The sequence below is a fragment of the Panthera pardus genome, unplaced genomic scaffold, assembly GCF_024362965.1.
Source record: "Panthera pardus isolate Hobbes unplaced genomic scaffold, ASM2436296v1 HiC_scaffold_17, whole genome shotgun sequence".
Lineage (NCBI taxonomy): Eukaryota > Metazoa > Chordata > Mammalia > Carnivora > Felidae > Panthera > Panthera pardus.
In genome coordinates, this window is record NW_026526732.1 from 142,697,667 (window position 1) to 142,724,933 (window position 27,267).

Genomic DNA, 27,267 nt, shown 5'->3' on the forward strand with positions numbered 1-27,267 from the left:
GGAAGTTAAGAATGAAGAGAGATCAGGGGAGGAGGGCCACAGGTCTTACAGGCCAACTAGTTGTCTAGGAGATTTAAGGCAGAGGCCCAGCAGTTTCTACTTGACCTCACTCAGTGAGGTGTGATGAGAGACTGCAAGATCCTGACACTCGATTTTGGGAAAAGATAGCTGAGGCATCTATAGCATGCCTGCCAGTGATGGCATATAGGCCTTTGGACAGAGTGGTAAAGAGAGCTGCCAAAAGACACAGAAGGCTCGCTGTGCTCTCTACCCCTCAGATAGCAACGAATGGATGAAAACGACACACGATTCTCTCTACTCACTAAATCGCACCAGTCTCCATCGGGACGTGTCCTGCAGCTTTGCTCTACCCTCTCCATCCTCTCATCATCCCTCATCTCAGCCTGCGTCAATCCACATCCAGATTTATCCACAGGGTCTCCAAGACAGTCTCAGTCTAAGTAGCCTCCAAATATAGGGAAACGTATTCCATTTCACTCAAAATAAGAGAATACAAATTAAAACTATGCCGAGATACCATTTCTCACTTGTCTTATTGGTGAAAATTCAGAAGCTTCACCCACACTCTGTTGATGAGGCTGTGAAGAAAGGGCCTTGTCATGTTGTTGGTGAGAGTGAATAGCCCTATGGAAGGGGGGTTGGCAATATTTACTAAGCCCTGATATAGCAACTCTACCTGTACCAAATTACCCTAAAAATACATCTCCAACCACACGAGAAACCAGAACCATGAGATCATTAATTGAGGAATTATTTGGGGTAGCAAAATATTGGAAGCAACCTAAATGCACACCCATAGGAGAATGGATGAATAAACTATTATACATGTTAACAATGGAGGAGCATGCAGGTGTAAAAAAAAAAAAAATAGTGAGGAAGACATGGGAACATAGAATGGACTGATTACAAGATACATTTTTAATTGGAGAAGACAAGACACAAAATTTTATATATATATATATATATACGGTATGGCAACTTCATTTAAGAAAAAAGGTAATAAGAACATATGTGTATCTATGTATGAGAAAAAAGAAACAGGGACGATAACCCAGAAACGAATGCATTTGCTTGCCCATAGAGGAAAGGGGAAATGGGTTGGAAAGGTGTGAGAATACCTTATTATGTAGTTGTGACTTTCAAGCCATGCCTGTGTCTCACATATTTAAAATAACCAACAAGGAGGGACAAAAACTCAGTGTAATATGAACAGAAACAAATGAATGTACCTATCTACCTAACTGATAGCGTAACCACACAGAAAAAAACAATCTGAGTGAGTTTTGAATATAGTACTCTGACAACCTCAGCTGGATGTATTCTAGGGACAAAAAGAACTGCAAAGAAATCTTGACCTCCACTTAATACATTTGTTGTTGGTAGTGGTATTGGTGGAGTGATTCGGAGCAAATGAGTAAATATATTGAACTTCCTGGGAACCAGAGTTCTTCCCATGGGAGAAAGGAGATAACAATACCGAAATGAGGGAAGACAAGGAAGAGACATGAGGTGAACATTTGGAATTGGAGTTATTAGTATTAGCTCACGATGTTTTTAAAAGTGCTTATTTCTTAGCTCTGTCCATTGAGAGGGGTTACAAGTGCGCGCACGCACACACACACACACACACACACGCACAGAAATAGATGTGGTCACATACAGATGTAACTGTAGATATATAAATATACAAAAATATACATACAGAAAGAGAAAATGCAAATGGTACAAAATGTTAACGATTGGTGACTCTGGGTGAAGGGTCTGTAGTGTTGACTGTACTTGCAACTTTTCTGCGGGTTTGTAATAGTTCAAAATAAAAAGTCAAGGGAAAAAAATCTCTACCATCGCCTCCCATCTGGATTACATTTTAGTTGCACTTCTCTGGACCTTTTCTTCTTCTTCTTCTTCTTCTTCTTCTTCTTCTTCTTCTTCTTCTTCTTCTTCTAACATTTATTTATTTTTGAGAGACAGAGAAAGAGCATAAGCAGGGGAGGAGCAGAGAGAGAGGAAGACACAAAATTTGAAGCAGGCTCCAGGCTCCGCGTTGTCAGCACAGAGCCCAATGCGGGGCTCGAACCCACAAACTGTGAAAGCATGACCTGTGCCAAAGTCGGATGCTTAACCGACTGAGCCACCCAGGTGCTCCTGGACCTTCTCTAGTTCTCGTTTATCTTTCTTGAGAGCTGACGGCCCAAACTGCCACAGTCATATGGGTAAGTCAGGATGAGATGATTTCAACCCTGCTTTAATATATATTCCTTGGCAGAATCCTACACAGCGCCCAACAGGATCCGATTCTCTAGGTACCAGCTTTAAATGACTCCTTGGACTCTTGCCAAGGATGAAATCAAAGTTCAGAGTCCTCATACGTGAGCCGCTTCAATTACTAATTGACAAGTGCCATTTTTCTGCCCATTCACATGAACTCATGAGCTATTTCTAAAGACCATTCCCGTTCATTAGATTCTTCACAACCCAGAGAAATTTAGTATTGCCGGCACATTGAACAAATATTTCCTGAGCATCAGGCACTGTTTAGCACTAAAGATATGCAGTAAAAATAGACAAAAGTTTCAGACATGATGGTGCTTATGTTTAATGATGGCAGGTAGATGATAGCAAGTATGAATAAGTAAATATGGAGTATGTCCGTTGGTGATACAATCTAAAGAAAAAAGTAGCAAGGAGGATAGAGTCTGGGGTGAGGGCTGGGGAGTGATCTGCAAATTTTAAATAGGGCAGCCAGGGAAGACATCATTGGAAAGGTGACATTTAAGAAAAGGCCGGAAGAGGTGAAAAGGTGAGCCATGACATCCAGGGGGAAGGACGTTTCGGGAAGTACAAGTATCCCGTGGTGGCGGGGCGGGGGAAGGCATCTGGCCTGAGTACCAGGAAGCTAGCAGGAGCTAAAGCTGAACAGTGAGTGAGGGAAAGGGCAGAGGAGGCCAACCTCCTGAGGGCAGGTGGTCTTACTGGGGCTTTCAGGTCACCTGTAGGTCACTGTCTGCCTTTGACCTAGACATGGAGTGAGACAGGAGCTTTAGGAGGGTTCTGAACAGAGGAGTGACGTAGTCTGCCTCAGATTTTTAAAGTTTCAGCCAAAGCAAAACTATTTCTCCGTGTTCCTTCTTTCAGATCATGTTTCAGTTGATTCCAAATGGATCCCCAAGGAATCCTTTTTACTTCTTCACCTCTTTTCTGTCTCCGGCTAACTTATGACAGCCTCTTCAAATAACAGCTAGAGCCATCATCAAAGAGGTATCATGGTTCCATCACAGGGTCTGAAGAGTGTTAGCCATTCACGGCTCTTCTGGCTCATGCCCACATCTTTGAAGGTGAAAAATAGCATGGGAGAGATGGGAGGATCTGGAGAGGTTAGAATTTGTATGGGTGACGAAAGCCAGGAAGCCAAGCCTCATGCAAGGGACAAAGTGTATATTCAGGGGCAGAGAGACAACGCAGCAGAGGGAGGTTGGGACTCCAGGGATGCTGGGCAAGGGCAGGGAACCGGAAGGTGGGAAATGCCTGTGCCGCTTTGCAGAGTTGTTACAGCTGCAGCGGCAGGTGAGTGACTAGGAGAGAAGCACACCCCACTCCTTCTCGATCGGTCATCCCAGCTTAAAATCTGCCAGAGGAGTCTCGCTTTCTCCCATTCCTTGAAACCACTCTCCTAGACACAAACTTTATGGTTCTTCATCCATGGGCCGGAGGCAATGACCATCTGGAGGAGAATCCCAGCTGGGGCTTCTTGGCGCCCTCTCTGTGGAACTGGATAGCCTTGTTTTCAGGCTCCTTCAGCCAAAAGATGGGTCCGAGAAGGGGCTTGGGATTTGGGTGAATTTCTTGTGTCTTCACTCATCATCTCTTACCTCAGCGACCAGAGCAGGGACCTCATGTTGAGCTGAGACCCATAGCCTCTCCTCCCAGCTCTGTATCCACGCTCTGTGCTCTATGCCCATCATGGGCATTAGTGACAGAAGGAGGCAGGTGAGGAAATAAGGAGACAGGGGCCACAAAAGAGAGGATCAAGCAGAAACACAATTCCTCCTCCTCCTCTCTCTATCCCCCTGGTCTTTTTAGACTCTGTTTATGATCATTATTTATTTTATTTTATTTTTTTAAACTTACATTCAAATTAGTTAGCATACAGTGCAAAACGGATTTTAGGAGTAGATTCCTTAGTGCCCCTTACCCATTTAGCCCATTCCCCCTCCCACAGCCCCTCCAGGAACCCTCAGTTTGTTCTCCATATTTATGAGTATGACCATTATTTTTAATGGATTTTTTGGGGGGGGGGTTAGAGGCAAGGAGCTGGGAGACCATTGTCCTATCAGTGGAAGGCATCGATGCCAATAACACCAACTGGTTTTATGACATGACAGAGGAGAAATAATCAATGCATAAATTAGAGCTTTAGCATTGTCATAAACTCCGGAGCATCAGGATTTACTGAGGGAAAAGGAGGCCAAGATATGACAAAGGTGTAATTGGAGGACAGGAAGTGACAATATTTTTCACAGCAAAATAAAAAGAAGTGAAAGGAGAGGAATTAAGAGAGAAAATGAAATGCACAGTCTCTGCCAGGCTGAGTTACAAATGATTCCTTAAAATATAAAAAATGCCAGGAACTTACGTGATGTCGGCATTAGGGTGCAGCCCAAAGACTTCGGGGTTATCTAGGGATGGCAATGACTGGATGTACTCAAAATACTGATCCAGGGTTTTGCACAAGGGGATTTTATACCCGGTATAAAACTGGAACGATGGTTCAAACATCTTCTCACTGAACCAGACCTATATGGGGGAGAAAATGGAAGAAATAAAAGTGATGAACATCTCAGTGAGAACTGCCACTATAAGGAAGGAAGGTCACCTTATTTCCATTTTAGTATATTTTTATATTGGGTTTGAAAATACCTTAAGAAAGAAAACCACTGACAGAAATAATTAGCACAAGTATGAAGAAAAGAGAGAGGCCACACGGCACAAAAACAGTGAAGTCCTAGCCTCTCTTGGACACCAAAGAAGGTACTTGCTAACAGTGAAGAGGAGAGAGCCGGGCTTGCAAGCCTGCTCTCTGCTCCAGTAAACTCACGACCCTCAATGCCACTTTTGAAGACTAATGGGAACACACTGCAGAGGAGATAAAGCAATAACCACAAACACCAGAGAGTATCTGGGCATTTCCACCGCCTCCCTTTGCCCCCAAACAGGGCTCGCGCCAGGGCTGGGGTGGGCGGGGGGAGGCTGTGCTGTGCTCAGGGTGGTTCACAGCAGCCCTGCGCACCACACAAGGCCAGGAAATTTTCTTAACAATTGTCTCCCCTCCTGCCCTGAGCTGGAGAGCTCCCTCTGTTAATTAAGTTATGTCCCTGGCCACAAGAAGCAAATGTATCCAACCGTCTTATTGTTCGCCTTAAGACATCCTTTTCTCATTCCATATGAATTGATTATCTGTAATGTAAAAGCGAGAGAACAAATATATACTTGGTGTGAATAGGCTTATTCTGAAGAGGGGAAAAAAATAATGTTGAATGCCTAGGAGCCAGATTTGAGGCAATGACTTCAGTGTCTAACAGAGCAATTTTCTCAGCAGGAAGGGAAATAATGGGAAGGCAGGAGGAACAGAAGTGGAGGCAGGATGCCTGAATCACTGGGAGGATTCAATGCAAAAAAGAGATGGGGACTGTGCTTTACTTCAGTCAGTTATACTTTCTCTAGTCCCTTCCTTCCATATCCTTTTTCCAGCTCTTTTTAGGTCCAGTGATTACTCTGAAATGACCTATGAACTGATTCTCTCTTCTGTCTCCTCCCCTCCCCACCCCACCCCGCTCTCCATTTCCATCCTAGTCAACTCCTGCACACAAGGCACAGAGCTTAGGACTGGAACAGAATGAGAAGGTGAGTCACACATGGTTCTTTCCTTCCAGGAGCTTGTGACCCAATGAAGGAATAGGTCAATTACATGATAAACCACAATGCAAAGTGCAATAAGAGGAGAGCCAAAGGAAACAAAAATAAGCAAAGCACTAAGGAAGCTTAAAGCAGGAAGAAAGAATAGACAGCTGGATGTCAGGTAAGCTTTATCTTGGAGGTGATTTTGGAGAGAAACCTTAAAGGACAGGATTTGATAGGGGATCTAGTGACTAGGGAGATGACACCAGCAAAGGCACAGAATAATTGATACAAAAGTGTGAGGTGGGTTGAGGGATGAAATCTAGGGTAAATATGTCCAGGTGATGTCTGGGTGATGATTGGTGTTAATTTAAGAAATGAGGAGCAGTTGAAAGCTATTAAAGAGAACAGTGCTATGATCATGGTCATTAATTAGAAAGATTATGTTCGGGGGCGCCTGGGTGGCTCAGTCGGTTAAGCATCTGGCTTCAGCTCAGGTCATGATCTCACAGTTCGTGAGTTTGAGCCCCGCGTCGGGCTCTGTGCTGACAGCCTGGAGCCTGCTTCGGATTCTGTGTCTCCTTCTCTCACTGCACCACTGCTCACACTCTGTGTGTGTCTCTCTCTCCCTTTCAAAACTAAATATTAAAACATTTTTAAAAATGAAAGATTATGTTTTTAGTGATGTGGATGGTTAGGGAGGATGATGGCCACAGGGTCATTGGCACACAGACAACAGTGACCACACTGAGTTCTCTAGTACCAGCTGACATATATCTATAAAAGCAAAACAGAGTTTCTTCCTGTTTTTCTATCACTTTATTAGTAAACAAACACACAAACATCTGAGTTTCACCAAATTTGGAGGATATTTGGGGGGACAGTCAAAGTAAGGAATAAGAAGTCAACATGGAATTACTCTGGGAGACTCTAGAAGGTACCTCGCAAAGAAAAGCAGTCGTCTTCTAAGGACAATAAATAAAGTTCTACAATTGTTGGTTTTAGGGGAGACACACTGTAAGGTGTTGATAACAGAGAAAACAAACAAGGGTTCAAAGATAAGCCCCAAATTGTAAGTCATAGGGTGAGAGGATCCAATTTGAAGGCACTGATACACAATTAAACTGAGTCTCACTGTGGATAGCATGGTCAGGGCAAAGGTTAGGCCAGCAGGTTAGAAGGTACGACTGAAGCCGCGACTAGGATAAGGGAAGGCAGCAGGTGGACTCCATGGTGCTTTCTGTAGCCTTCTTCGATAGAGTTTCAAGGTAACCTCGTGTCCTTATAGCCAGAGACCCATCTGGCTTACAGAGGGTCCTCTCTGGTTACAGAGGAGCCATCTGGAACAGGTCAGAGCTAGGCACAGGAATGAGTGAGGGAAGGAATGGATGACACAGGAAGCTGAAAGGGGTGCAGGACCAAGTACAGATTCAGAGGCAGTAAGGGTCAGGGCATCTCAATGGTCAGAGACTTGGAGCCACTGAAGGTGGAGCAACTCTAAGGAAAGTTAGGAAAGAGACTGAGAGAAAGAAATGGGGGCTGGAGGGTGAGGGAAGGTGGGGAAGCTTCCCGGGGGCAAAAGAATGGAAAAATGGAAGGATGAACTTTTCATTTAGGGCAGTTGTTAATCCCCAGATGGGGCCCAGGCCCAGAGGTTGGAGACTTGTAGGCTTCTGAGAGGCGGTTGGAGTCTGCTACTCTTCTGTTGTCCTGAGTGTGGGGGTTCAGAGAAGAAGTAGAAGAGGTGGAAGACAGGTTTGGGTCAGAGAGCAGAATTGCCCACCTTGAGGTCTGGAAGGTGTAGCAGTTTGAGCCACAGGTGCTCTTCCTCTCCCTCCCTTTGCTCCCAAGCAGGTTTCAGCTGCTTCAGAGAACTCCCTCTGGTTCTGATGTGGAGGGCAAAGAGGTCTCTGAGAAATCCCTTTCACTTTGCCAGCAAACTGGCGTTCCTCCCACCTTTAAGTAAGGTAGTTTCAATAAAACAAAGACAAACCAACTAAGAGAGTTGGTTAATCAGGACTTTCCTTGAACTCTACCTTTTAGAAAATGCCTAAGCAATTTTTTAAGCTGATATAAAGTGTTGTATAAAAAATCTTTTTTCCTGATTTTCAGGTTGTGCTCTGGGGTCAGTAAAAATTCAATCCAGTCTACGCTGTCTTAGATGATTCTGACCTCCGAGCACATAAAACTTTCAATCTACTGAGATTAAATTATATTTAGCATCATCAACAAATAGGCATTGAGTGTACCCTAGGTGCTAGAGAGAAAGGACATAGAGACTTAGATGATTTGTTCCTTATTTCAATGGACTTACAACCTAGTGGGGTAGGCCAAATACATGTCTTAGGATCACATATTTGCTTTCCCCACTCTCCACGGCAACTACCTCACACCTCTTCCTCTTTCTTCAAATGTCCCAAACTTGCTGTCCCCTCCCCTCAGCTGATGACCTGCATCCCCTTAGCCAATGATGCTTATTTCACTCCGAACATAGACACGGTCAGAAGAAAACAACTCCATTTTCCCCCATCAAACCTTCTGGTCCCTGCACCTGTCCCCCTCTGCTTCCCCTACCAGAAGGAACGGGCTGTACATACTGTGTACTGGTACACATACTGGTAAATCTAAATTAGCGCTGGTTGTAGAATTATTATAATGAATAACAGGGGTGGGAATTCCCACCCTGGGAATTCCAAAATTCCACAGCAGTAACAGGGAAGATAGAAGGGCTCAGAGGTAAAGCCTATAAGGTAGGGTTAGGTTTTTAACTTAAGTAACCATGTTTGAAAATGTATTAAGTAACCATGTTTGAAAATGTAAAGACTAGGGGCGCCTGGGTGGCGCAGTCGGTTAAGCGTCCGACTTCAGCCAGGTCACGATCTCGCGGTCCGTGAGTTCGAGCCCCGCGTCGGGCTCTGGGCTGATGGCTCAGAGCCTGGAGCCTGTTTCCGATTCTGTGTCTCCCTCTCTCTCTGCCCCTCCCTCGTTCATGCTCTGTCTCTCTCTGTCCCAAAAATAAATAAAAAAACATTGAAAAAAAAAAAAGAAAATGTAAAGACTAAAAATGGAATATTTTAAAACCAGTACAGAAATATAAAAACACACTTTTTTGAAGCAGGAAAGGAGAAAATAAATCAAAAAAAAAAAAAAAGCACGGTTAATGAAAACCACAAAATAAGATGATAGAATAAGTCAAAACATAGCGGCTATCACAACAACAATAAAGTGATAAATTTGCCTGTTAAAGGACAAATACCTTCAGACTGGATGTCAAAAATTCCGGCTATTTTTTGTTTATAAGAGATAAATCTGAAACATAATGCACAGAAATGTTGAAATGAAAAGAATAGAAAAAAATATATATATATATACCAGGTATAATATTAAAAGACTGATAAGGGAGTGAAGGGGCAAGGATCAGAGTAGGAAATATATTTGCAGTCACGTAATCAACAAAGAACTTACATCCAGAATATGCAAAAAGCTCCTATAAATAAATATTTTAAAAAGACAGACAACCCAAGAGAAATAGAGGAAGAACGTACAAGCAAGTCACAAAGAAGAAAACCAAAATAGTGCATCAACATGTCATGTGAGGGGGCTCAAGCCCATTAGCATTCAAAGATAAAAAATTAAAACCAAAGTGAGGGGCTCCCCGGGTGGCTCAGTCGGTTAAGCGTCTGACTGGCTCAGGTCATGATCTCACGGCTCATGGGTTCGAGCTCCGCATCGGGCTCTGTGCTGACAGCTCAGAGCATGGAGCCTGCTTTGGATTCTGGGTCTCCCTCTCTTTCTGCCCCTCCCCCACTCGCACTCTATCTCTCTCTGTCTCTCAAAAGTAAACAAACATTAAAAAATTTTTAAAAATTAAAACCAAAGTGAGATATCAGTATACACCCACCAGAATGGCTAACATTTAAGCCATTTAGCCAGAATGGCTAATGATGCCCAGTGTTGGTGAGGATGTGGTGAAATGGGGTATCTCATTCTTCTGTGGGATGTATTTTTGGAAAACACTTTGGAAACCAGATTGATGTGACCGACTAAGATGGAAAGTACATAAACTCTATAACCTAGCAATTCCGCTCCTAATAGAAAGGCATAATCGTGTGCTCCAAGAACCTTGTGTGAGAATGTCCCCAGAAGCATTATTTGTAATAGCTACAAATGGAAATGATCCTCATTTCCACCAATATAATACAATGGAATCCCAACACAGTAAAGGAAACAAGTAAACTACTGCTACACACAACATGGATGGATCTCAAAATACCATGTTGAGAACAGGAAGCCAGAACACCAAAATGACAACATACTGCATGGTTCCATTTATATGAAGTTCAAAAACAGGCAAAATTGAGCTACATTAATAAGCAGTACTTACTCAGATGGTGAAAGTTTAGTGAGGATGAAATTGTTGTGGGTATCTTGAGTTGTGCGGAAGAAGGGGGCATGTGTGAGTCTTTGGGGGAACTGGAAATGTTCTATGTCTATTTAAAGAGAGTTATTAAGCTGTATGTTTATATTTTATACATTTTTCTGTACATTGCATATTTTTTAAGTAGTTGCATTTTTCAAAGGTTTATCAAGCAAATACTAAGTACAGGTAAAATCTCTTTGCTTATCTTCCTTGAGCCTTCTCAGTTGACCATTTCTTCTTTCCTGATACTTTAAAGTACTCAGGACCCTGTCCTTAGCTTGTTTTCTGTTGTTTTCTTTCTCTACACTTTCTTCTTAGATGATGCTCTCATCTATTATCTGGACTTCAAAGGCTGTCTTATATGCTGACAAATTCCAACTCTTTTTCTCCAGCCCTGACCTCTCTCTTGAGCTCCAGACCTGTAAATCCAACTGCCATGTTTACCCTTCTTCATTCACTTAATCAACAAATATTTATTGAGGCCCCTAATATGTTCTAGGTTCTGCGCTAGGTGCTGGGAATCTGACAGTGGTGTAATGAGGCAAAGCCTTTGGGGAACTTACAGTCTTGGACAACTTCAATTGGGTGTCTTGTGGACCTCTCAAAAGTTACATGATCATAGCAGAACTCCTAATTTCCAGCCCCAGCCAATAAAACTCATTCCATCTGCAGCCCTTCTCCTCTGTAAATGGTCTTATTCTCTAATCAGTTATTTAGGTCAAAACAAGAGTGGCCCTTGACCCCTCTTCCCTTACCATCAGCATTCTTCTGGTACTATCTGTACCATACAATGCAATGTATATGCAAAATCTAACCACTTCTCAGAGTCTCCAGTGCTAAACCTCCAATTTTAGGTACTTTTACAATATTCTAACACAAAGTATACTTTCAAAGACATCTTTTTTCTTCCTTTAAACCTCAGATATAGAGGTGAGTTACTATATTCCTTTATTTTTCTTATGAGTCTCGGCCCCCTTTATGTTAGTTTTTCTCCATTCATCCCTGATCTCCACTCCCAGTCTCCTTCCCTCTGAGGGCATCTATTTAAATGTGCTTGATCTATGTCCTTGTGAAATATACATGTATTGCTTTCTAGATCTCATTTTATTTTTTTTAAGCTGTGCACTCAGCACTAAGTTTTTAAGATCTATGCATGATACTATATGGATCATTTCTTCCAAGTGCTGCATTGTGTTCCATGATAGGTGTCTACAATATTTAGCTCATCTATTCCCCCAGGACAGACTCCCAGGTTGCTTTCAACCTCCTACTACTGCCAACAATACTATGAGCAATATCTTTGTACATGTCCATGGGCCTGTTTGCAAATTTCTCTGGGATATATACTCAGGAGTGGGCTTATGGTTCAGAAGGTATCACACACTTGACATGACCAAGTGTCACCAGATTGCACCCTAGAAGGGTGAGCAGTAGTATTCCACTGTGCTCATCCACTACTTCTTAGGATTCTTAGGCGTCTGTAGTGGATGTTGTGATGTACCACCAGTTTCTTCTCTAAGGCCCAGGCACTCAATCCCATGTCCCTCCCCAGAAACTGTCCTGGCAGAAGGCAGCTGCCTCAACCAAGGTCATGCCCTCAGGGAGGGGAGCGCACAAGCAGATCTCCATCTCAGTCTGTTTCCAGAGAAGCCAACCTATGATGGTCACCTTCAACTCCACACACAATATTGCCGTAAACATTATTATACATGTCCACTTGTGGACTTTTTCTAGAAATGTCCTGTGATGTGTCTATCTAGGATACTTAATTTCAGTAAGTTTTGCCCAACTGCTTTCCAGGAGGTCTGTACTGATTTTAATCTCCAGCAGCCAGGCTCCTGCCTCCACACATCCTTGCCGACATTTATCATCATCCATCTTTCTCCACATACAGCTTCAAGGAAAACTTGCAGAAATAAATAAGGGTTGAAAGAAAAATCAGATTCCTGGCCAACCTCCAGCTTACCAAAATACTCTCAAAGTTTATGCTTTGTTGTTTTTGTTAAGGGGGGAAAGATCATTGAAACAGAGAATTAACAATATAGATCCTAATACAAAGAATTCAAATAACCATAAAATACTCATATATCTGATTTTTCCCACTTATGTAATATATATTGCTTCTTTAGCATGTAAAAGTTTTTTTTTTTTTTAATTTTTTTTTTCAACGTTTTTTATTTATTTTTGGGACAGAGAGAGACAGAGCATGAACGGGGGAGGGGCAGAGAGAGAGGGAGACACAGAATCGGAAACAGGCTCCAGGCTCTGAGCCATCAGCCCAGAGCCTGACGCGGGGCTCGAACTCACGGACCGCGAGATCGTGACCTGGCTGAAGTCGGACGCTTAACCGACTGCGCCACCCAGGCGCCCCTTTAGCATGTAAAAGTTTTAAGAAGAGTTTGAGCCTGATGTGTGTGTATGTATATATACATATACACTATTTATCACTGGTGTGAAAGCTGTAATTGCTAAGGAATAATTTTCTCTAGAAAATGTTTACCAATGTGACGTATGTGGATTTTACCGGGAACAGAGGAAAAAATGAGCACTCTATCACTTTTCAGTTGTCTGTCCTAATGAAAAAGATGACAACACCCAAATTATAGTTAATTCTCCAGTCACTTATTTTGGGGCTTGAAATCTTCATGAGACTCATAGCCAGAGGAAGCAGTCAATCAACTGTCATGTGAAGGAGGGGAGAGACCCTGAAAATGTGCAACTCAGGAGAATAGTCACAGACTATTGACAGCTGATCCTTATTCTACTTTGGACCACAAGGACCACAAGTAGATTGCTGGTTGGTTTGGCTGTGCCTTTGGCTTTGGCTTTGGCTTTGGTTTTGGTTTTGGTTTTGGCTTTGTTAGGTGATTCTTTTCAGCGGCTCTGCTCTATATTTTTTTTTCCCCTTAAGTTTGGCTCAGTGATTATGAACAAACAAACATTCCTGTTTAAAAGGAAAATGCAATGAAATGTGTTTCCATGCTTTTTCTGTAAACTGACTTACTCTAGCAAAGCAATTAAGTAGACGTTTATCAAAGTCATCTGTCACTCTGCCTCCATATTGTACTTCTCCAATCATGTACCGAACCGTACTCCATGAAACACCCTTTATTAAAAATAAAAAGATTGTTAATTGTCAATCCAAACAGATAATTCTAAATATTTCAGGTCTTCCCTGGAGGAAAGGTCTCAAAAAGAAAACACTAACTAGATTGCATTTAAAATGACTCTATTAGTAACTCTTTTGTTATCACATGACTGAAACTGCCAGGGTTCAGTCACTAAAGAAAAATCTATAATGCTAAATATCAGTGAATTTATTACTCATTGATTATTTAAAATTGGGGTGGGGGAAGACTACTTTTCATTCTGTGGATGTAATCGTCTATAATACTCATTATAGTAATGCCAAGCTGTTAAAAAAAAGTCATGTTTAGTGAAGAAAGGGAAAAAAAAACAAGTAATCAACTGTTTAATACACTTTCTTAGTAATATATTTTCTGAATCAGTATGAGAACAACTAAAACATTATTCACTCACAGCATTTTTCTACAACGCAATTCTTTGCTGTCTCATTCTGTGAGCTATAACTAAATCAAAGTATTTACTAATTGCCATAGAATCTTATCCTAGCAATATATTGCAGATATTAATAGTTTTTTTTAAATTTTCTTTTATTTTTTACTTAATACATTTGGGGTAAGAAAAGTAAGGATGCTTTATTTTTTAATTGACTTTCTTTTGGTTAAACTTTGATTCATCAGCTCCACTGCCTTTCAAAGCAACTATTTCAAGGTTAACTATTATTTGTATATATCAAATGATAAATAATAACAGAATATGAACCCATATGATGTAATTTTTCATCAAGTTGTCATACTCGATTTAATATGCCTTTGTAATTTCAAGGAAAAATGATGGTTTGATTCTAGATCCTCCAGCGGCCCAGGTAAAAATTCATCATGGCTTACTGTCACCATACTGACACTACAGTATCTATAATTAGCTTCAAGATCCACTTTGAGAAAGAAGAGAGGGGGAGACAGCAGAACACTGGTGTTTATTGAGTACTTACTGTGTCCCAATATACTGTGCTTTCACAAATGCTAACTCATTTATTCCTCACAGAGACCATGACCATTCTGTAGATGAGGAAACAGGCTCTGGGAGGCTCATAAACTTGCTCAAGATCAAGGAAAAAACGGATGTGGAAGCACATGTGAAAGGACAACTGGGTTTGTGTTCTTACCTCTGTGACCTTTTGGAAGTCCCTCCTTCTCTCCTATTACCTCATCAGGAAAACGAGGATAATAGTAATGCCTTCTGTACCTCCCTCACAGAGTTGTGAAGACACAAATGAGATCCTCAATGCACGAGCACTGAGAGCTGTCAAGTGCTGTACAATGATCAGTGACCGTTACTAAAAATTATTGCTATGTATCTCCATAAGTTTAAGCATGTGTTAAGATGTGACTAAAGGTGAGAAAGCACTTTCACGTGGGCTGAGAGATAACATTTTCTTTCACCTCTGAGGAGGCATCTGTGAAATGCTGGAAGAAAAGTCTGACTTAAGATGGACATTGTCTTGGAGTGCACTGTGGCACTTGGGTGAGGCATGAGGAAGGTTGTGAAGTTTCTTCATTCGTGGTCTGTCTCTGCCGTGTATGTGCGCCAGAGAGAGAGGAGGGGGGCAGGGACATAAGCATGAGATGGGGATCCAAATGCACCCCTATGGGCAGTAGGGGTGTGAGTGGAAATGGCTGGACCAATAAATGGCTGATTCGGGGAGGCGGGGAAAACCTTGGCAGGTTCCCTGTATATTATACACTGAAAATGTCTGTGGAAACTTGGTTTAAGGACGGCAATAAAAATTGGGGGGGGGGGGGAAGCAATTTCACTCACCTTTTTAATATCACATTCATCAAGGTGATTCTGAATAAACTGGACACTGGCTGTAAAGTCAGCAGAATTGAATTCATAGGGAATATTCCATCCTAAGGGACCAAATTTGCGTCGCTCCTTAAAAATGCCAAAGAAAATAAGTGAGATTTTAAAATTGAATGTAGCTGATTTCTTAATAAACATAAAGTACAGGAAGATTCAGGCATGATATAGAGATAAGTTGATGTAATAAAAGAACAGTATACAATTTTGGATCTATTAACCATTAGAACTATTATTTCTTAGCTGTATTGCCAGATGGTTTACAAGAAAAAATGTTCAAATATTTGCCAAATTGTAGTTCTTGAGATTTAAAAAAAAAGTCTCAGTTTCCATCGCCAGCTCAAAAAATGCAGTAGGTGCTCAATAAATAGCTGAATTTATAAATAAATGAATTTATTTTAAATTACCCTCTTAGAAATTTCAAATGTTAAAAGTAAGGGTTTAAATTTTTGTTTTTCAAGTTGAATAACTGAAACACTCAGGAGCATTAAACCCCCTGCTGGTGTCACTTCGTAATCTTGCAATTTCAGATTTTGAAAACCCCAAATCTCTATTGTAAAACATGACACATCCTTCTTAAAACTTTCACAGTGCCTTATTTGTTCTCTCCTCTGGACCAGTGGCTAATGTTTTCAATTGTCAAACTACCCATAATCAATCCAACTGGTCTCAGATCAAATGATACAAATGCCTCAATATTCTGGAGACCATTTTAAAAGGTATGTAAATGTGAGAACTGGTACTTCCAGGCTCTAATCACATAGAAAACCACATAAATTAATTCAAATATTACTATACCATCTGCTACCTCTGCCTCAGCATATAACCAGTCTCTAAGTGGGGGAAGGGGGTCTAATCATTTATTTGGATTAGCTCCTAGCCCTTTGACCCTAGTGGCTGAGGTGAGAACCTATATGGAGAGTAGAATCCCAATACATCTATGGGACAGTATAATTCTACTTCTTTACCTCTAAATATATAGTAACTTTCTCTCTCCTGCCTTCCCCCACCCCCTCCCCACACACACTGTCTTCACAGACCATTCCAATACTTCTTCTTGCAGCTGCTCCATGCTTTAGATCCTAATTAATACCACCACTTTAAAGAATCTAAATGAATTTTAGTTTAGACAAGTTCATGGACAGGTCAGAGAAAAAATTCAGAAAGCACGAAGGTTTAATTACTGATTTTCAGAATATGCTTTTAAAATATTAAGTAAACCATGAAAATTAATTTGGGTGCAGATGTTCTGACCCTGGGAGATCAGACTGTTAAATAACAAAAATTCAGCAGAGTAAATTTTAAAGATCTAAATGGCTTTATTGAATGACTGATGAATCAGGCAGCATCCTATTTAGCAAATAGAAAGGAGCCCCGAAGAGCTACAGAAAAGGAAAGGTTTTTATTTACTATTTTTTTTTATTTTTATTTTTTAAGTTTACTGATTTTGAGAGTTGGGGGGGAGAGGCAGAGAGAGAAGGAGAATCCCGAGCAGACTCTGTGCCATCAGTGCAGAGCCTGGTGTGGGGCTCTACCTCACGAACTGGGAGATCATGGCCTGAGTTGCAGTGGATCCCACGAAGAGTCAGACACTTAACCGACTGAGCCATCCAGGTGCCCCAGAAAAGGAAAGGTTTTTAAAGGCAGAGGGGGATGGCACAAGAAAATCATAAGTGGAAAAAAAAGGATTATTTTGGGGGACAAAAAAGGATCTCCTTTGGGGGACAAATGGGGGTTTATTAGGGGATTACCTCACTGGTGCTGACCAGGAAATCCCAGACTGACCGGTTAAAATTACATTCCTGGAGAAGGTTGAAACTGCAGTTCGGTTAGGTATTAGTTTCAGTTTGGTGATGTGGGCTTAGCACAAGTAACTCCATTCTGGGTCTGCTGTCTCCTTTTTAACAAGACCAAGGGCAAACAAACCACTCTTAAAAACGTAAACTACTAACATTACTTCCAGACCTGTACTTCTTTAGGTTAAGTTGTCAGGTATTACACATTTGTATGGTGTAACTCCCTCCCTCATCCCTTAGCTCATTAGATCTAATTAGATCTAATTAGATTGAAGTGGACAGCCAGCCCAAGAAAGGCCAACCAGATTTCTCCTCCCAGGAGTTTGGACTTAGGGTTCAGAACTTTGATCTAGAGTTAGAGCTTTAACCAGGGAGACTTAGAAACTTGAGAGCTGTGAAGCACCATCTTCTACCTTGAACACAGAGAGGCGAGAAGGAGCAGAGGTGCCTTAATAGATGGGAGAGACTTGTGGTATCATCCCAGCAGCAAGGGGAAAAGCCCTGGCTCTTAAAGGTGTCAGCTTCTCTTGATGGCTTTCTGCTTTCTGGTCTCAGCATTCATGTTGCCGTGATGTGTTTTTCTACTTGTTTCATGTTGAAATACTTGGTCCTGTAACCAGATTTTGATCCTTGACAGTGAGAAACGTGTCTCCCATTTTTGTCTCCCCTTTTGCGCCTTTTCGGGGAAAGGCTTATGATTGTGTAATAAACACTAGAATGATTATTGGTAATTATCAGAATGAAAGGCACTCTCCCTCTCATCCTCTTGGGGGGTAATTTCTGAAGCTGACACAAGGTTTTGAATTTTTTGAGTGGATCCCACAAACATTGAGCTGAGCCTCCTCTAGGTTATTTTGGAACAAGAGTGGGTTTGGGAGGGTCTGTGGGATATTAATATGAAAATGCATTCAGTTAAGCCTTGAGTCTCTGGAATTTCTTCCATCTTGAAGTCTTCAAAGAGAAGAAAGCTAACCATTTATTGGTGAGATGCAAATGTTTTCCCACTTTTTTAAAAAAGAGAACCAACTCTAAAATAGTTTCACCTGTGTTTGACTTAATTTTTAAAATTTACTGTTCAATTAGACAAGAGACTGAATGAAAAATAATTCTTCCTTTCCAATTACTAAAGCTGCTTAAATTGGCTCTATGGAAACATTCCCATTTACATGCACTGAGCCATTGCAATTCTGTTGCTCCTTAAAATGTGATCTTTGAAAATTGCCCCAATGCTGAGACTCACTTCACTTTATGCTATTTACTATCAAATTTCATTTAAAGCATTTACTTTTTAGGTTGGTTCACTAAAGTCATAGACTTATTAGCTTATCTTGGAAAAAAAAGAGAAAATCTTGCGGGGGGGGGAGTGACTTTTCTTTCACAAAGGAAGTCATTTCATTTTCTCACAATTTTTTTGGTACTCAGTGATCTAAGTGACAATAAAGAAAGAACCCTGAATTATCACCTTGGAATATTATCTAGCCATTGGGAGAACTAAGAACTCATTTGGAAGCTCAAAAGCAAGGGGCTTTGCCTGGAATATTGAATCTCTTCAGTCCCATTAGTATTTTTGAAACTATGGGATGAGTCCTATGCGAGACAATGGAACAATATTAAAATCAATGTATTTTCAAGAAGTTTTAATCTATTTGAGAAAATAAGCCTTAGAGGACAATGTGATAGTGAGTATAATTAACTGTCAGAATTTAACAGATGATAAGAAGAAGAAGACATTCAATCAGAGGCTTCTGGGAAGAATGAAACTGAAGCTGGCCTTTGAAAAGCAGGGAGAAAAGACTGCTGGGTTTTGGCAAAGACCATGAGCAAAGAGAGGAAACACAAAGCTTGCGATTCATCCAGCAAGAGGCTGCAGGTAAGTTGCTCTGCTACAGCAGACAGTGACCTCAGGTAAGTAGCTGGAACTATGTGTTCATACGATGACTCGGGCATGGAATGTAGGCAGATATGAATGTCAGGGCAAAGAGCTAAAACCTGATTCAATAAGAGGGAGTTATTATTTATTATTAAGTTGGAAAGTGGTGATTTTAGGAAGACTAGTCTACACTTTACTGAATTTGACCAGTATAGTTCCTTCTTTCTATTCCAAAGAATCTTCAAAACACAGAACTGCTAGTGAAATGCGGAAAACTTGGACTCCTCCTTTGGACGCTGAAGAAAAGTTGCTCATTGGAGTCATCATCTTAATGATGTCAAAGCCATTTCCAATTTTATGTTAGATTCTACTTCATCCCAATGAGTCCACCTCCCACGGCCCAACACAGAACCACTTCAGCTGCATCTGCAGAACAAGGCTCTCTTTGGAGCACCACATCTTGATTATTTAATAACTGGAGTTAACATAAAATGAAAAATGCAATCCATACTACACAACAGCAGGGAAACTTTAAAAGGTGAAAATAATGAACAGAAATGGACAGAACCCCTGGGAAAAACCATCAACCAAAACGTGAGAGATCTTTCTTTAAGCCTGAATCATATTACTGAAATTATTCTGAAGACGTTTAAACTAAGAACTCTGCAATCATGCCTCCCCAAAGCCAGAACTTCGTATGCACCATTAAACTTGAAGGAGACGTTTGTCAAGGCTCAAACCTGAGAAAGAAAACAAGATGTGGGAGAAGAAAACACTTTTCTGAAGGAAGAACTACTGGCAGTGGAACCTGGGCCCTGTTCCATGTGGCCATTTTATTTAATATTTAATTATTTTTAGGATCCTGAAGAAAATATCCAAGTCTGCAACTGCCACCGCAAGCCCCAAGAGCTCCTAACCAATGCCTCCAGCAAAAAAACCTCACAGACTTGTACATAAACCATTAGGAAAATCCCCCCAAATGGGCCACAATGTAGGCAAGCCAAGGGGATGAGGAGAAAAACTCCAAACCATGGAAAGGACATGAAGATGATGAAGGATTTTTTTTTTTAACATTTATTTATTTTTGAGAGAGAGAGAGTGTGTATGTGCGCAAAGGAGGGGCTGAGAGAGAAGGAGACAGAGAATCAGAAGCAGGCTCCAGGCTTTGAGCTGTCAGCAGAGCCCAACAGGGGGCTCGAACTCACAGACTGCAAGATCATGACCTGAGCCAAAGTTGGACACCTAACTGACTGAGCCACTCAGGCACCCCAAGGATTCCTATCTTAAGGGCAGTGGATGTTTGGCAGTCATTCTCAATTCTCAATTCTTCTTGCATATTAGAATCACTTAAGAAGTGTTTTAAAAGACTGAGCACCTCACCTTGCTGCCTCCTCCCTGGGACTCTATGGCCCAGGCAATGGCTAAGAACCATTGCATTAGACATTCATTGGGTCCAATGCACTGTTCAAACAAAATATGGTACATTGACCATCAACAGGAAAAAACCAGAGGTGCCATTCTGACCTTCCACAGAATACTGCAGAATTTGTGGGAGGACACCATAAATGTAATTATTGAGTTTCAAAAGACCAAGACTCTGGAGGAAGACCTATTTAAAATTAAAATCCTAAAGGGTGAATGTGGCCTTGCTCTGAAACCCAGAATGATGCTGCACTGGAGTATCATAGAGAGAAGATACTAAGGCCAGAGGGAAGCTTCCATTGAGAGTAATCTCCAAGAGGATGTAGAAATGCCCCCAGGGAGTAGTGGCCAAATATAGCTGAAGCACTGGGGATGCTGGGCTCTCTCTGGGAGGGCAGAAGAGCTGGCTGGCTAGAGCAGAGACATCACCCAACTGTGGTAAGGGCGCCGTTGCTGCAGTAACTTCCTGGCATATGTGTACAGTAAGTTCCTGGAGGAGAGGAGAGGGAAGCCCAGGGGGGTCTGGGGCAAGAAGAGTTTGGTGCAGAATTGGCTTGTGTATAAGCTGTAAGTTCCCATGGAAGCACCCATGGCCTCCTCCTACTAGGTAAGCCTGCTCCTACCTCAACAACAAAACAAATCACACCCTTCACTATGCCGCCCAAGACAGTTGTCCTTGACCAGCCAAGTCTATTCCCCTTCTATGGGAGAGGAGGGGTGTTCATTTTGTTCTCTGTAACAATGAGCAAGATCCATATAACACATGATGCCCTTGAGCAGGGGTGAGTTGATGACATGATGCCAAAGCACAGTTTAGTAAGGGAAACTGCACTGGGGGATACACAGTTCTTGCATTTGACCGCTATTTCACCACCAGGTTCTGCATTCTGACTCGTGATGGGCTCCAGCACGAACCCCTACGCAGCCCTGAAGCTTCAGAGCATGCGACATGAACCAATTCCCTGTTCTTTTTGTCAGTCTCTGCAAGGACAAATGCATATGCATCATGTTTGTATAGAGCAAGGGATAACTAGGTTAACTTGGAGGAATCAATCAGTCAATTAACAAATCAGGTATTGGGCTATTATGTCCAACACTAGAGAAATCTAAGTCACAATCATTCCAACCCAGAACGTCCTTCCTGTAGCAGCTTCACTTCAAACTTTAATGTGCACGTGAATCACTTGGGCATCTTCTTACAATGCAGATTCTGATTCAGCAGGTCTGGGGCCAGCCTGAGATTTTCTCTTACAAGCTCCTGGGCCATGTGGACATTGCTCGCCCCAAACCTGCATTTTCCTATCAGGTAGGTGCCATCCTAACAAGTAAAACAAATTATTTCGGCAATATCACAGTAAATATTTCTGCAAATGAGGAAAACAGAACGGAGGAAGCTATGCTTGGATTATTTGTGCTCCCTGTGTAGTCACAGAACTTGATAATGGAATTTTAGAAATGGGAAAAATCTTGAAAGATCACCTCCTTCTGACTCTAAACCACAGATGAGGAAACAGAGGTCCTGAGAGGCATATAACTTAACAATCCCCACATAGCTAATTGATTTTACCTCAAGCATAATGTCCCAGCCTCCTGATCCTCAATGAGGTTGCTCTATCTAGCACACTATGACTGTATTTTAAGAGACATTCAACCTTTACTTTCACAGCCCTAGCAATGGAGACTTTTTTCTGTTTTAATCCAAATGTATGTCATGTTAAGAGCAAACACTCCTTGACCCCATGACTGGACCACGGCCCCACTGTTGTTCTTCTATTTAGCACTTGGATAATGGCCACAAAAACACAGGTTGCCCACTGACCATATGGAAAATACCCCCAATCATCTCCCCATGATAAGCTCAGTGGAAGAGTTGAATCATCACTACTGGGAACAGAATCATAAAATATATTATTTGCGAATTGGGAATTAAATAACAGAGTTAAAGTAATATTTGTATTAGAGTATGATAAGGCCTAGCAAAGCAAACAATTCCCAGATAAGAATGTATGAAATAGGCTTCAGTGACTTGAAAGCTGTAATTTACAATCCAAAGGCCACAGTGGGACTTGGTAAAAATAACCACCCACAAAGTGTTTAACCTGGTTTTAACTCTCTCAGGGGGAGGGGGCCAATTCACAGGAGATACACCAATGTCTCCTCTACACAGCTCTCTCCGCTGGGCAGCAGGGAACCTGGCAGAGTGGCAGGGACAAGGAGCCTGAGGGTAAATATGCCCAGTATTCTCTTGGATGAGAACCAAATTCCCCTCCAGCTTTGGGCAGGAGGGGAGAGAGGAGGTGAAGCTCTGTGTACCACTATGCACAGCTAAGGCAGGCCTCCTAGTACAAGCCAGTGATTCATTCTGTCCTCACTCCAGCCTCAGGGAAGGAGGAAATGTAGAAGGGGTTAAAGGAGCCTGTTCATCTCTCTCCAAAATCAAGGAGTGACTCAAGCACATTAAAATTATACAGCTTTCAAATATGGGACAAAATATAAAATCAAATGTAGAACAAAGCAATAACAAAATGAAAACACCGTATGGCTGCAAAGTCATAAAATTACTAAATTAATATACAAGTGTATGGTAAAAGCAAATAGTAAACAACCTGAAAATGACAGGTAACCACTGTGACTCTTCTTCTCATTGTCACCATCACCTTCGCTGGCTGGCTCAAAACATACCACCACCCGAGGCAGGCAGCATCAGGCTTGACTCCTAGATCTACCACCTATGAAGTTACCCTAACCTCTCCGAGCCTCAATTTCCTCATTTTTATTTTATTTAATTTTTCCTGGGCATGGTTAATTTATTGTCACACACTAAAGGGATGGGGGGATGGACCCGGAGTGAGGCTGGGGCTGCGTTGTCCCTGTGTCTAGTTCTCCTGTTATCTAGGACAGTCCAAGGAACAAATTCCTGAGAGTCTGAGGAAAATTACAGGCATTGCAGTCAGACTGGTTAAATAATCTATGAAAAGCATCTAGCAAATAGTAGCTGCTCCTGCTTTAGTGCTACTATCTTCATTCATTTATTTATACATCTGGACATATTATCAATCAATGTCCTCTGGCTTATTTATTTATTTATTTATTTAGAAGTTTTTTACTTATTTATTTTGAAAGAGAGAGAGAGAGAGTGAGCATGAGTGGGGGAGGGGCAGGGAGAAAGAGAGAGAGAATCTCAAGCAGGCTCTCCGCTATCAGCACAGAGCCCAACCCAGGGCTCAATCCCACAGACCATGAGGTCATGACCTGAGCCAAAAATCAAGCGTCGGACGCCCAACCGACTGAGCCACCCAGACACTTCAATTTTCTCTTTTTTAAAATGGTGATACACCATTCTCACTTTGAGAAATGTGACTGTTAGCATTACATGATATAGTACATATAACGCTCCTGGCCAGCATAGGTACTCTGAAAACCAAATTTCTATCTAAATAACCATGTTCATCTCACAAATATTTACTGAGTTCCAGCAATGCCCCAGATGCTCCTATGGCCAGAGAGACTGAGAAGTTACAAAAAGACAAAGTCTTTGCCTTCAAGAGTCTTCCGCTCCCATGGCCAGAGTGAGGGACAGGAGCAGGGAAAACATTTAACTACACAGACAAATAGATACTATGCCAGGTGGGGAAAGGGGCCACGAAGGAGAGAAAAGGCAGGGTGAGGTAAGCAGACAGTGCAGCAGAGAAACAATGTATTAGCATCTCCTAAATGTGCAAACTGCTCTCAGAAGTTACCTGCACAGTGGAGTGTAAAAATGCTACTGTGTAAAGCATCGGCTTCCACATGGGTAAATTACTGATATCCAGAAGGTCTTGATTAATTCCGGCAAATGTTCTTTTCAAACCCGCGCGTACGCCTTGGGGCGGCTCATTAGTGAATTTGAGAGAAGTCTGTCGTAAAAAGCAAATGGTAGTTTTGTTTCTAGAAATTATTGTCAAGGATAAAATAGAAATTACAATCCCTCAGACAACAGTATGCTTACGGTACATGGTATGTTGGCTAGAATTCAGCACTGTGTAAACCAATGACATCAATCACAGCTGAAACCCCATGAATTACTACCGAGTCTTATAACTCTTCTGTGGAAATAGTTCCTATATAATATGGATGGTTTAGTTAGGACTTTGACCATTATTACATAAGATCTTACAGACTCTACTGCACCAAAATCCCTGTTGTGGTTTCATCTTTCAATAACGCCACGATGTCATCTTTATTTAAACAACTCTCAAGGAAAAGACACTTATGTCACGGCAACAAACCTGAAGCAACGTAATTGGGAATCGATCATGGGGCTCAGTAGTTATCCATACTCGGAAAGAGTCATCACTGGCTTCCGTGGTAATTAACGTCTCTAGCAATTCTTCCATGAATTCTAGGCCAAGGTGACAATTTTGCAGTAAAACCCAGCCACCCTGTATTCAAAAATGATTTCATATTAATATCTTGTAATTTTTTGTTACAATTTTATTAAAACAAAATGTACGATTGAAAAAAAAAACCCTTTGCTTAGCGCATGTAAATACTGTTTTGAGCACCTATTTTTGGTAAGATGATTTTATGTCAATACAAACATTTTCTTCTGCTACTGGTAAATCTGGTTACTTGGAATCAAGTGGGTTCAAAACAATAGTACTCAGCCACCCCAGGTTCAGAAGGAAACAGAAATGAAAGCTTGAAGCCCTGTGTAAGTACAGTGTGTGCACCATCTAATGGTAGGAACGGGTATTTTGGAATTTGTAACAACGTGTCCTAAGGTGAATCGGAACTGACTCACCTCCGAACCAAATCATCCGTAGTCACAGAGAGAGATGCACATTATCTCATGAAAGATGGAGACAATACATGTGGTGACTTGTGCTACCATAATGTAAAATAAACATTTGTTGTCATCACCGCTCCCATATAGTCCCAAAGCCACAAAATGTACTAAGCACTCACTACCTTAATACTTGCTAAAACTGTCTTTAACAATATAAGTCACATAGCCAATGCTGCTCTATGAGAACACAGGTTGTTTTTTTTTTTTAACCAGACAACATGTTGATACCCTGATATAAAGATCAGATCAATACAGCTACAAAATAGTGAGCGCAGTAAATATACGGTAATTCTTGTGTGTTATGCCTCCTACCGTGAGAGAAAATACAACTCGAACTGGCTTCAGCAGCAAAGGGGACGTGTTCGTCTAGACAACAGGGGGCTGCAGAGTAAGATGGACTTCGTAGTTAGTTTGTGCCGCAGGGATCCAGTTACTCGCTGGGTATTCCATTTCATTCCACAATGTCAGTTTCACCTCAAAAATCTGGTGGCCCTCAAGGGGCAATGTGGCTGTACCTGTTCATGGGCTGTTGGTTTGTTTGTTGGTTTGTTTGTTTCTCAAAATGTCATTATTATCCATACTTATCCCACCTTGAGAAACAGGACATGGAAGTTATAAAAGCTAATATTCCAAAGAAGGTTAGTGTGAATGTACTGCTGAAATTTAGAAGTTTCTCATTCACGGAAACTAAAGAAATTATTTAAGATCCAGAATTAAACTGTCAAATCACTCCTTGGAGTGAATCACTTGATCTGAGTAAAAATAATTATATGTAACTGCCTTGATATATATAAATTAGATACAATAGATTATTGAATATAATTAAGTGATAAAGAAAAAGGCTTAGGGCACTTGAGAAATAATGACTAACTTGAGAATTCGATGGCCCAAGCAGAGCCTTAGCTCATTAACCCTCTCTTGTCATTAATTCCCAAGAAAAAGCTGCACCAAAGTTGCTACAGACATTTGGAGATCAAAAGCTTAGAAATAAACCGAGATCTTACTTTATTTTTGTAAGTGGTACAATTTCTTATCACAGCTGAAATTGTTATCAACCAAGCATTTCTAGAAAATTAATGTCCTGTGTATTATTAGGTGTGATGGAAAATATTTCTCAAGAGTCCATCCAGCTTGCAATTTTCAATAAAAACCATCATCAATATTTAAACATAACATCCTCAAATATTTCTTATTCATCTGCAACTATCCACTAATGAAAAGAATAAAGTCTGACTTTAACCAAAAATTGAAATGTAACTGTCTCGGTCTGTCACTTCTTAAGCACTATCTATTAATGTTGATTGTCAAATTCCAAGACTTGCTAGAGCTCCATTCCTAGAAACCAGAAAGTGTGTCTGCCAAGTTGTCAAAAAAAAAAAAAAAATTTAGTGAAAATAAGATAGAGCTTACACTATAGAAAATAAAACAAGCTTTTTGTGGGGATGTCAGGAGCAAACCAGCTTGCAGTTTAAAATTCGTTGGTAATCAGGGATGCCTGGGTGGTTCAGTTGGTTAAGTTTCCAACTCTCGATTTTGGCTCAGGTCATGATCCCACACTTTGTGAGACTGAGCTCTGCATTAGGTTCTGCACTGACAGCGTGGAGCCTGCTTGGGATTCTCTCTCTCTCCCTCTCTTTCTCTGTCCGTCCCTTTCTCTCTCTCTCTCTGTCTCTTAAAATAAACAAATAATAAAAACATTAAAAACTTTAAAATCCATTGGTAATCACAGATTGACTATACATACATTAAAAAAAAAAAAAGGAAAATGATGATGGAGCACCACAGGCACAATGCTTAAGCCATCACTGTGGCAGTCCCAGGTAGACCTGATGTCCAGAGGACTAATAGCAAGAATGATGCACTAGGAGTAGTTGTCCTTGTCACCTACCTGCTGCATGGACACCTGAATCAGCTTTCGAGCATGTACCTCTTGTCCTTGCCCCATTGAGATAGTTCTGCATTCTGTAACATAGGAGAAGGACCACTGTGATAAGATGTAAATTTTGTAACAGGATTGGGACAAAAAAAATAATTCCTCAATGGTCATGGCCTCCCTCCCGCCATGGCTTCT

General features: G+C 41.3%; 1 protein-coding gene across 5 annotated transcripts in view; it reads right to left on the reverse strand.

The window, feature by feature from the left end:
* DNAH8 (dynein axonemal heavy chain 8) overlaps nucleotides 1-27,267 on the reverse strand; it is a 331,845-nt gene that overhangs the window by 38,739 nt on the left and 265,839 nt on the right. For all 5 annotated transcript variants that reach the window (XM_053905062.1, XM_053905060.1, XM_053905063.1 and 2 more), the window contains 6 exons: nucleotides 27,085-27,158; nucleotides 24,637-24,789; nucleotides 24,109-24,264; nucleotides 15,239-15,355; nucleotides 13,341-13,442; nucleotides 4,655-4,815 (listed from right to left, as the gene is read on the reverse strand). In XM_053905062.1, coding sequence (XP_053761037.1) covers nucleotides 4,655-4,815; nucleotides 13,341-13,442; nucleotides 15,239-15,355; nucleotides 24,109-24,264; nucleotides 24,637-24,789; nucleotides 27,085-27,158 — 763 coding nt within the window. The remainder of the gene's footprint in view (nucleotides 1-4,654; nucleotides 4,816-13,340; nucleotides 13,443-15,238; nucleotides 15,356-24,108; nucleotides 24,265-24,636; nucleotides 24,790-27,084; nucleotides 27,159-27,267) is intronic.